This window comes from Hylobates moloch, unplaced genomic scaffold, assembly GCF_009828535.3.
Source record: "Hylobates moloch isolate HMO894 unplaced genomic scaffold, HMol_V3 SCAFFOLD_1, whole genome shotgun sequence".
Classification (NCBI taxonomy): domain Eukaryota; kingdom Metazoa; phylum Chordata; class Mammalia; order Primates; family Hylobatidae; genus Hylobates; species Hylobates moloch.
Genome location: NW_026652276.1, coordinates 147198740 through 147210951, shown reverse-complemented (window position 1 = coordinate 147210951; position 12212 = coordinate 147198740). Strand labels below are relative to the sequence as shown.

General features: G+C 41.7%; 1 protein-coding gene across 1 annotated transcript in view; it reads left to right on the top strand.

Moving 5' to 3' along the window:
- The window catches only part of DNAH11 (dynein axonemal heavy chain 11), a 363007-nt gene that overhangs the window by 321609 nt on the left and 29186 nt on the right, over window positions 1-12212 (top strand). The window contains exons 71-74 of the mRNA XM_058446556.1: window positions 337-530; window positions 1743-1891; window positions 2763-2890; window positions 7162-7389. Of these exons, the coding sequence (XP_058302539.1) occupies window positions 337-530; window positions 1743-1891; window positions 2763-2890; window positions 7162-7389 (699 nt within the window). The remainder of the gene's footprint in view (window positions 1-336; window positions 531-1742; window positions 1892-2762; window positions 2891-7161; window positions 7390-12212) is intronic.

Here is a 12212-nt window from a genome sequence, read left to right as displayed (position 1 = left end):
TTTACCCAGCTCCTATTCAAGATGGAGTTGCTCTGCTTCAAACACCTCTGACAGAAGTACCCCCACCTCTCTCTTCTCCAGTCTTCCAGGCTCCTGCCATTGCTTTCTGTTGGCCAAACCCAACTAGGTCAGGGAACCAGGGAACTTAGCTCAAGTGTCCTTTGAGCTCACCCTCTCAGCAGAGCAAAAAAAAAAAAAAAAAATGGAAATCTGGAGAGGAAAGTGAACACTATCCAGCATGGTTTTTTACATAAGATTAGATACACTACAAGTCTTCTTCTCAAACTATGAAGTATCATTCACACCATTCCTACTTGTTTCCCTATCATATTACAGGCAATTGCTCTCATGGAAGAATTTCGAGGCATAGACCGAGATGTGGAAGGATCTGCCAAGCAGTGGAGGAAGTGGGTAGAATCCAAGTGTCCAGAAAAAGAAAAATTACCTCAAGAATGGAAGAAGAAAAGTTTAATACAGAAGCTGATTATTCTGAGAGCAATGCGTCCTGACAGAATGACATATGCTCTCAGGTGGGGTGGTCAGCATTTTTGGAAACACATATTAGTTAACATAGAGGAAATGTAGTCTGAAGAGTTAGGAGGATCTGGTGGAAGTGTTTACCATCCATATTGATGGGGAGTGATTCTGCTGATATTTTGATATTATAATCACTGCTGCTGTTAAAATTTGCTAAACACTAAACCATGTGCTAGGCAGACTCAGCACATTCTTCCCGAAAAAGCTTAATTCTGAAATCAGTAGGGGAGACAGGGGACTGATGGAAATATTCCTGGAAAAGAAATGGGTGTCAGCAGAGTTCAGAGGCCAGGAAGATGCATTCATGCATTATCCAAGTGTAATTTCCATCGTTTTCATTCAGTGATGGCATTTTGGTTCTGAAGATTTTGCATGTCAAACAGAAATGCATTCCTTTCATGGAGTCACTCATAGTCCCTATAACTTTACAACCAATGCAATTTCAAAGCAGAAACCCTTGTCTACATCTTGGTTTAAGTGTCCTTTTTCTTTGCCCTGTTGGCTTCTAAATGGTAATGTGCTGCTTAATTCACACAAGTCTTATTCTAATTTGAATTCACCAACCAAAGAGTTCTCAACTTCCTTCCCTATTGTGTTTCTTCAGTAATATTCATGCGCCTCAGGTTTTTTCCTTTGCTTTGTCTAGTTCAGCCAATTTTCCCTTTGCAGAAGGCTCTGCTGAACTCTACTTTACAAGTTAATTCTGCTTAGTAGTACTTACTTTCTGCTAAATCTGATGCTGCTGGAAAATAATCCTTGCTTAATTGAGCCTCCCTGTGTTAGAAACACCCCAAAAAGCATTTGTATATTCATGAGAAGCCCAGCAGGCTGGAAAATTGCACTGTGGCAAATCTAATGAACTGTTAATAAGTAATGGGGGAATCTGGCAGGGGATTTTGGGGGATACAAAGGCATAGCAGACAGCTGATGGCACTCAGGGGGGTCTCAGTAGCCCCCCAAAATGGAATGTAGGCTTCTGACTTCCAGAGCTTCTAAGGAAGAGAAGGATTTCATTGACACACCTACCGCATACATCTAGCTGGATTCATATTGTTATTCTAACAAGACATCCCATGTAATAAACCTGGTTACTTCTATCCTGTGCCCGTGTGGTTTAATTATCTAAGAGTCACCATTATCCAAATGGTGACTCTTTTCAAGGTCAAAACCACTGATCGTGTTTTTTGTATTCTTGTTTTTTATAGAAATTTTGTAGAGGAAAAACTGGGTGCAAAGTATGTGGAGAGGACCAGATTGGACTTAGTTAAAGCATTCGAAGAAAGCAGCCCAGCCATCCCCATATTCTTCATCCTGTCTCCAGGGGTAGATGCCCTTAAAGACCTGGAGATTCTTGGTGAGTGGCCGGGAGGCTCGCTGGCCCGCCCCTTCTCCCTCCTCCCTCCTCCCTCCCTTTCACCCCCACCCCCTGCCCTTCCTTTCAGTTCACAGTGATCTTAGTTTCTTTTTTTTTTTTTTTTTTAATTTGTTGAAGATTGGGTGTATGGAAAATGTAAAGCTAATAACACCGTAGTCTGAAGAAATGTTGAAATGGAACATTCCTCTGGCTGGCATAATGCAAGTTTCTTTTGTACTGTTTTCCACCTTTTGACTATATGAGGGCCAGAGGGCAATTTTCCCCATGCTCATGTAATCTTGTGCCCCCTGTGACTAAATAATGGTCATTAGAGCAAGTGTATTTGATTGCACAAGGCACTGTCGCCTTTGTGTTCTGGATTACCATTCCCCACGGCCTGCACCAAGAATACCAGGTTAATATAGCTGTGACCTGACTGTGCTCAATTTAAATGCAGCCTCACAAGGTGAGAGGCTTGTGCATTTACCCAGTGAACAGATCCATTCAAAAAAATGATGTGATTTCTACCACATGTTGCTCCTTTTTATGAGAGAAATGCTTTGCTACTCCTGCAAGAGTTTATAAAGCTCCATAACAATGCCTGCCATCTATCAAAATGTCAAAAGCTTCATTATCATAAAACCAAAGGAATTGGCTTCCACAGGCTTTTCCAATGCTTGCAATGAGGCAGCTGTGGAGAGCTCAAAATGCTGCTTGTGGATACAACAGAAGTTTCTTTGGGATTCTTCAGGAACGTCCCCCAGGAGATGGCTGCGGTCACCACAGATGTGCATTAGACCACAGAATTCCAGGCTCCTCTCACCATCCTTCACAGACATTTCCCCTCACCGTGCTGTATTCTCTCCCACAGGCAAAAGACTTGGCTTTACAATTGACTCTGGAAAATTCCACAACGTGTCTTTAGGACAAGGTCAGGAGACGGTGGCAGAAGCGGCACTGGAGAAAGCTTCCAAAGGAGGACACTGGGTCATCCTCCAAGTGAGTATTAAGTTTCAGGGAAGACACTGGGCATAAACACAGAGGAGCGCCAGGGCAGAGCTGACCCGCCCAACAGAATGCTCCCTTAACAGCGCTGTGCATGGCGATTTGCAGAGTCCAGGCAGTTCCGTCAGTGTTCATGATGCCTGCAAAGATGGTGAGGGGCTCTGCGGACGGCGATGGCTGTCATCTTCTGAGAGACTGTCTAGCCATTGTACTCTAAAATTACAACTATTAGGAAGAACTTCGTCGTTCCCCTCACTTAGAGATATCTGGAACACTCAGTAGTGCCTGAGAACAAACAGGCTCGTTTAGATTCCTAACACTGTTATCATAGTATCTGGGTTGACATTAGAGTCGACAGAACTCTTTTTTAATGTATATTGTTGTTGCAGAATTTTGCTCCTTAGCTCAGCTAAAACCGGGTTCTTGTCACACAACCAGAAAGGACTAGGAACACAGACACATTGAAGGGTGGGGGGAATGGAATTTATTGAGCGAAAAGAAAAAAAAAAAAAAACTCTCAGCAAAGTGAAAGGGGATCCTTGCTAACACACCCCAACCTCACAGATTGAATACCAGCCCACTGCACAGGAGCTGTAGAGGCCAGGCTCCTCCCTGCTGCAAATGGTGCGAATTTCCTATGGCTCCACCACGTTCTCCCAATGCACAGGCAGGTCAGAGATTCTCTGGGGACCCTCCCTAATACTTGGCTCCTGCGTCAATCATTATCTCATACAAGTCCAACTCTGCCCCTACCTAGTGTGTAACATTCCCTTTGATTATAAATTAAAGGGATTTGAGTAGACAACTCCTTTATCCCTTCTCAGGCAAACATCATACAGACCTTTGGTTCTCCCACCCAGTGTCCTCTGGGACGGCCCCCTTGGCTGAGTATTACAGGAACCAGTGGAGCACAGTCCAGCATTAGGGGGCACCTGAGGAATGTGCTGACTCCATCCACAGCAAGCTCTGCTAGCTGTCTCAGCAAGTCTAGGAATGGCTACTTAGTTTTCAGCTGAGTCATGCAAAGGTTCTCGCCAGTAGGCAATTCACAGGCTACCTTATCTGGAATCATTACAACAAAGCACCTAGGTTAGGAGTCATCATTCTCTATATAAAGATGAGAAAAGTGAGCATCCGAGTGGCTGGAGAGCCTCAAGGCCACGGGGCTGGTTGGATGGCAGAGCTGGTACTTGAGTCTAGGTCTGTTTAGCAGCAGGTGACATTCCTGAAAATAGCCACCTTCATGCAAGATACAGCATTGGCCTCCCTTAGTGTCTCCAGTATCCAGGCTCGGTGCCTTTGGCATTTCTGCCTGAAATGCAACTGGATTCATAAAGAAGCTTCCAGAGTCCAAGCAGGCTTATGATTGCAGGAATGTAACCTTCTGGGATGATAATACCCACTGCTTAGATGAGGCCTTAATAGAGACCTTAGTAAGGGGACTTGAGGGCAGTGTAGTGCATCCCCTTCTGAGGCTCAGAATCAGAAACACAGGAAGGTTGGCTTTTTCAGAGAAAACAGTTGACGCTCAGACAGTTCGGTAAATTTTAAGGTTGTCTCAGAAAGGAAAGAGCTCTTTGAGCATTCTCATGCTCCCAGTGGCTCAGACTGGAGAGAACACTAGGAGGTGTTCCTCAAAAGAACATATTCATAGTCATCCTCAAAAGAACATATTCAAAAATAAACTGTTTCCATTACTTTTGTATCTGCTGAGCTACTTGTTGCCCCTAAAATTGCAAGTTGTAAATTTTAACATAAAAAAAACTTAAAAGATCTTATTTTGTCAAGGATCTACTTTTGGATATTTGTTTTAGACCTTTGATTTTTGTTCTTAGAGCTAAGCCAGTAACCAAGAATTTAACTGTTTAAACCTCTTCACTCCCCACCCCCGTACCCACATAGAGTAATTGGTAAGGAGAGATTATACCAGGCTTTGGGCCATCCCAGTGTCTAGAAGTTTCTAGTATCCATTTGATCAGCAGGAAAAAGAGAAGCAGGACTTTGAAGAAAGAGAAGACAAACATAATGAAAACTTGTTATACTGTTCATAATTTACATTAAGTTATGTTAACGTGGTTATATAATATGTATGTACATGTTAATTAGTTCTTACCCAAGCCCCCGTGTGATCAATTATTATGATTAGATAGAGCCCTCTACAGGTGTTTAGATAGTAGTTAATCGAAAGCCCACATTCCAGAGAAAACTATTATAAAAGTAGCAGGCTGGCAACTATCTTTATCTCATATGCACACCAGAAGGCCTGTGAATTAACATAACAGATATTAAAAACCATTTTTCAAGGGCACAATGACCATTTTTCATGCATTTCCAAGACATATAGACTGTCTAAAAATGTTGCACAAGCATTGCTGTTCTTGGAAAAATAGGCATAAGAATCTAGCCAGTCCCGAAGCCAGTACCCTCAAGAATAGCTGCCAAGCTAGATTCCAAAGTGTGCCTGTGCTCCATGATGGCTTGCTTGGAGGCTTTTCTGTCCCTTTCAGTGACTCCAAAGTCACTACCTAGAATATTTTTACATTTGATTCAAGTAAACTATTCAAGTAAGGTACTGTTGTAGCCCATAAGACAGAGAATGAAGATATAATTGAGTTTACAAAGCAGGTTTTATTATTGTTTCTGTTGTTTTCTTTTACGATTGGCACAATTAGGAATGAGAAATACTCTTTCCTTATAACCTGTTAGCAGGCGTGTAAAGGAGGGAACTTAGAGTCCTTACCTAGTGTCTTACTTTGCTAGAGCAGATGGCCAACTTTCTGTGTCTTCACGTGATTTGTCTTCTGTGTTTCTGGGTCCTAATCCCTTCTTCTCATAAAGACATCAGTCATATTGGTTTAAGACCCCTCATTGGCTGGGTGGGGTGGCTCGCGCCTGTAATCCCATCACTTTGGGAGGCCGAGGTGGGCAGATCACGAGGTCAGGGGATTGAGACCATCCTGGCTAACATGGTGAAACCCCGTCTCTACTAAAAATACAAAAAAAATTAGCCGGGCGTGGTGGTGGGTGCCTGTAGTCCCAGCTACCCGGGAAGCTGAGGCAGGAGAATGGTGTAACCCGGGAGGTGGAGTTTGCAGTGAGCCGAGATCGTGCCACTGCACTCCAGCCTGGGTGACAGAGTGAGACTCTGTCTCAAAAAAAAAAAAAAAAGACCCTTCATAATGACCACATTTAGCTTTAATTATCTCCTTAAAGACCCTATTTCCAAATACAGTCATATCATGAGATGCTGGGGGTTAAGACTTCAACATATGAATTTGGGGGTGCATAATTCAGCCCACCACATCTACCAGTGTTCATTATTTGCCAAGGGAATAAAAGCCAATAATGTGAATGACTGAGTGGGCTTAGATCTTTTTGCAATAGAAATTTTAAAGGATACTTGCATTATTATTTTGTTCCATGTTTGCCTTCATTCTCTGTATTTTTGTGGCTGTTATAATCTTAAATGTTTTTCTTTGTTGGAAATAATTATATATATCTGGGTGTGATGTTTCAATTATTATATCAAGGACTTCTCCAAAGCCAGAGAGCATGTAAGGTGCTGCCTTTATACCTCCCTCCCAGCACCAACTACCAAGCTATACCCTGTGGGTGTTTGATATTGGAAGAGGAAATTTGTGAATCATAAAATGGAAAAGCAAAGAATGACAATGGTGGTGGCATTTAATTTTTTGTGTGTGATTTTTGACAGCCCTAGGATTTAAGGAAAATCATCTGTTAGAAATAAACAAAGCATCTTAACAATGAATGATTGCTTTCTTTCAGCTAGCCTTGCTTCCCTTATATCTTTTTGAGTCCATATGCTTATGAGTAGGAGTTTGAGTAGAAGAGGTTTCCATCAGAAACCAATGAAGAGGGTGATCAGGCACATTTCTGGCTTTTAGTTTTCATATTTTCTCAAACTAACCCCAATATGTCTCAGTAATTGGTTTTGAACCATAACAAAGAAAAGTACTAGGCAACTCCATCTCGGAAGTGACTGGTGGGTGTTTGAAGTAGGTATGTGTATTGCGTGGAGATTTTGGATTACAAAGACAATCTGTGTTGATTGGGAACATTTAATATGTTCAAGGTTCAATTCCCTTTTGGCTTTTTTTTCTTCCTTTTTATGATGTATTGATAAAGGAAAATTTGAATTATGGTTCTCTGAGTTTTCAGTGCAATTATATATAGGAAAATGTAATCTTATAATTCAAGTAATATGCCTCACCTTCACAGGAATTATGCACCATACTATCTTTCAGAATGTTCATTTGGTAGCCAAGTGGCTGGGAACCTTGGAGAAGCTCCTTGAAAGATTCAGCCAAGGAAGCCACAGAGATTACAGGGTTTTCATGAGTGCCGAGTCTGCACCTACACCAGATGAGCATCTCATCCCTCAAGGACTCCTGGAAAATTCCATTAAGATCACTAATGAACCCCCAACAGGGATGCTGGCCAATTTGCATGCTGCCCTCTACAACTTTGATCAGGTAAGAAAGTGAAGCAGGCTAGGCAGACAATGAAGTCAGAGTCATCTCACAAGACTGTGGGGGCCCAGAATAAACCCAGGCATGTCATTGAGAGGGATGAAGCAAGTTCTTAACATTCGCATGTGGAGGGGTAGGGGTGGGCGTGTTTTAATCTCTTGGAAGAATTGCCCCTGTCATTTCCTATTCTAATGACCAGTAAATGTATTTCAGTCTCACCCTGACATTAAGAAAACTTCAGCTACTGTGTAGGGAAAGCTAACTAGGTAACTTCTTGAGGAGGTTGCCTTTTTTTTTTTTTTTTTTTTTTGAGATGGAATCTCACTTTATCACCCAGGCTGGAGTGCAGTGGCATGATCTTGCCTCACTGCAACTTCCGCCTCCTGGGTTCAAGCAATTCTCCTGCCTCAGCCTCCTGAGTAGCTGTGATTACAGCTGCATACCACCACGCCCGGCTAATTTTTGTATTTTTAGTAGAGATGAGGTTTCACCATGTTGGCCAGACTGGTCTCGAACTCCTGACCTCAGGTGATCCACCTGCCTTGGCCTCCCAAAGTGCTGGGATTACAGACATGAGCCACCGCGCCTGGCCGGAACTTGCTTCTTGAAAACAAATGTGGCAGACTAGTATCTCTGACCACAGAAAGAGAAGAAGTCATTGTTATTCTTCTTGATGATGGTGACAGTAATGACATGGTAAAAGTTTCAGTGTAATGTTTTAGCCCTGGTTTGATATGAGTAAATTTAAAGTCCTCTTTTTGGGTTATATCTATGACACCTTATTTATATTTTCATATTTTTCCAAGATAAGACAAATGAATACTTACATGGTTTTTTTTTGTTTGGTTTTTTTTTTTTTTTTTTTTTTTTTTTTTTTGAGACAGAGTTTTGCTCTTGTCACCCAGGCTGGAGTGCGATGAGGTGATCTTGGCTCACTGCAACCTCAGCCTCCCAGGTTGAAGCGATTCTCCTGCCTCAGCCTCCCAGGTAGCTGGGATTACAGGCACCCACCACCATGCCTGGCTAACTTTTGTATTTTTAGTAGAGACAGGGTTTCATCATGTTGGCCAGGCTGGTCTCGAACTCCTGACCTCAGGTGATCTGCTCGCCTTGGCCTCCCAATTCCACCTTGGCTGGAATTACAGGTGTGAGCCACTGCACCTGGCTGAATACATATATAAATACATATATACATATGTATATATACATATATATACACACATATATATGATATATATATGATACCTTTATTACCATTACTCTTTTTACCCAAACTATCCTATCTGTCAACATCATTATCAAGTCTTTCAGTTTCCTTTCTTGCTATTGCTCTGAGATCTTCCTTCCTTCCTCTAATTTTTTGGAAATCCTTGGTAAATCGCATTCTTGTTAGGAGAGTAGAATGAACCCTAAAGAGGAAATACATATGATTTGGTGATAAATATTCAGCCCCGTCTTAGAAATATCATTCTCTATGAAGCATGTCAACATCCTTAGCTTCTTTTCTAGTAGCTTTTGGGTCAATATGTAAACCAACATTATGAAAGAATTATGATAATTGACTACCTAAGAATACAGTGTTGCATTCTTCTTAGGTAGTCAATTATCATAATTCCTTCATAATGTTGGTTAAATAATTGAGTAATTTGTATCCTATATATACACAGAAGATTGTGTAAATAGTAGGACTCAAAAAATCTTTTTGAAACTATTAAATAATTGCAATATGCCTTATTTAATCCACTATGACAGACATATCTGTTTTTTAATCATCCCTTAATTTATAATTTCTGGCTATTTATGAAAGTTTCAAGCTATTTCCCAAAGTACACACAAAGAGGAATTTGATTTATTTAAATAGGACTTATCTGCCCCCTAAAATAATTATCTTTATTCATGAAAGTGAACATTTCATGAACAAACATGCTTCAGCCCAATTATCCTTCAGCTTTTTTGTTCGTTTGTTTGTCTCGTTGTTTCGGTAAAGATCACTTCGAGAACCTCATAAAACTGTGGCCACTCTCCCCAGGGAAATACACATTCAAAAATATACTGCATGTTGGGCCAGACACAGCGCCTCATCCCTACAATCCCAGCACTTTGGGAGGCTGAGAGGAGGATCACTTGAGCCCAGGAGTTCGAGGCTGCAGTGAGCTGTGATCACACCACTGTGCTTCAGCCTGGGCAACAGAGTGAGACACTGTCTCAAGAAATAATAATAAGTGTTAAAAAGATGTTGCATATAATGATAAAGATTCACAGATTCCCCCAAAGCCTGTGCATGAATTCCCTAGTTAAGGACACCTGTTCTGGTCTTTTCGTGAACCTGTCAGTTCTTTTGACTGCTATCTGGAAAGCCACCTTTATTAATTGAAGTTACTTTTATTGGAAAGACTTTTAGGAACTTCAAGGAAGAATATTTCTTTTTTTTTCTTTTTTTGAGACAGAGTCTCACTCTATCGCCCAGGCTGGAGTGCAGTGGTGCGATCTCGGCTCACCGCAAGCTCCGCCTCCCGGGTTCACGCCATTCTCCTGCCTCAGCCTCCCGAGTAGCTGGGACTACAGGTGCCTGCCACCACGCCTGGCAAATTTTTTGTATTTTTTAGTAGAGACGAGGTTTCACCGTGTTAGCCAGGATGGTCTTGATTTCCTGACCTTGTGATCTGCCTGCCTCAGCCTCCCAAAGTGCTGGGATTACAGGCGTGAGCCACCACACCTGGCCCAAGGAAGAATATTTCTTATTTAGTGGAGAGGATCCTTTGAAATATTAAGACTGAACTTGATGTTAAGTAGCAAAAGCAAAGATAACCAAAGTGATTCACTAAATAATGTTCTCATCAAACCTATTTTAGCCAGAACCAACCAACAAAATAAAAAATCTGCAGAAAATCTAAAATGTTAGAGTCTTTTATGAATGCTGACCTGTCATTATGTTAGAAAACAAAATGCAGTTTTTAATCAGATTATATAATTCAAGGGATTTAGCATGTGCTCCCTGGCTCTCTGTGAATACGTTCCCATTGCCCTTTTATCAGTTAGAATGTTGGGTTGGCTACTTTTGAAAGAAGTTCTTATAAAATAACAGTGGCTTACACAAGGTCAAAAAGTAGTCCTGCCGTATGAGAGTTTTACAGATAGTCCATTCAGAACTCCAAAAATTACCATAAATTGTCATCAATCTGGCTCTTTATAGTTCACCATTTCTAGAATGGACTCATCATGGTCCCAGGTGGCTGTAGGAGTTGCAGCCCCCCATCCACATTCCTGACAGGAGGATGAAAGAAGAAACAAAGAAGACGACAAAAGGAAAAGGACGGTGTTTGCTTTGTTGTGCAAGTGCTTTCTACAAGTTAACAAACAGAAATTCTCCTTTCATCTCACTGGTCAAACTTAGTCACATTGCATTACCTAGCTGCAAGAGAGGCTGGGAAAAGTGAATTTATCTTAAGCAACCATATGCCCAGCTAAAAATTAGCAAGAAGACATTTTAAGGAAGGCAATCAGCAGTCTCCATCACAGATGTCCTTTCCCACATCTCCTTGTATTATTTGGGGTGTTCTGTGTTGCTGCTATGGTCCGATCTTGTTAAAGCCTGCGTATGGATAGAGTGATGAATGCTATCTCTGTTGTTACACATATGGGTTAGGTAAATGAGGACCAGTTGTTCCTGTTGCCTGGGTGTCCCTCACAGTGGAGTAAAATACCCAAGAGGTTTAGACAAGTCAACTGTACTGCTAGGGTATTTTTCAAATCTAATTAAACCTGTGTTTTCTTTTTTTTGCTCTGTCACCCAGGCTGAGGTGCAGTGGCACACTTATAGCTTACTGCAGCCTTGAACTCCTGGGCTCAAGTAATGCTCCTGCCTCAGCCTCCTGAGTAGCTGGGACTACAGGTGTATACCACTATGCCTGGCTAATTTTTAAATCCATATTTTTAATCTTTCCCCTCGATTTAGCATTTACCTCCAAACTTTGGCATGTGTATTCAAAATGAACAGTTTGTTTAATACTGGTGCTTTATTATCCTGAGCATTCCAGAATATTTATGTAAAGTTAATCAAGTGGCTGGGACATAAAGAACCATTTCTGGTAGGATGCCATCTACCTACACCTTTCAGCTAAAGAGCCTCTTGAGGCCAGGCACAGTGGCTTATGCCTGTAATCCCAGCACTTTGGGAGGCCGAGGCGGGCGGATCACGAGGTCAGGAGATTGAGACCATCCTGGCTAACATGGTGAAACCCCGTCTCTACTAAAAATACAAAAAATTAGCCAGGCGTGGTGGCGGGCGCCTGTAGTCCCAGCTACTCGGGAGGCTGAGGCAGGAGAATGGCGTGAACCCGGGAGGCGGAGCTTGCAGTGAGCAGAGATCGCACCACTGCACTCCAGCCTGGGCAACACAGCGAGACTCTGTCTCAAAAAAAAAAAAAGAGCCTCTTGAGGAAGATAACATAAAGGAGTACCCTTTTGGCTCCCTTCACACCCAGATAGCTGTATTTTTTTAGAGTAAGAATATAGATTTCTGTTCCTGTAAAATTTGCAGGCAGAAACAAGTAATTGATCATTGTGCATATAAAATTGGTAATTGTGTACAAATAGCACTACTATGGGTATACAGATGCCTGTTCTCTGTTCACAATGCAGCCTGTATTTTTTAAATATTAATTTGCTTATCACTTGATTTTCAAAAATGCAACTGGCCTGAAATGTGGAATGGTAGGTAGACTCATACCTTTTCTTCAGAAAGCCTGATTCATATTTTCTTCCTACATCATTTACGTTATCAGAACACAATGAAATGGATTGACTTGTTTCTTTTAGCACTGAGG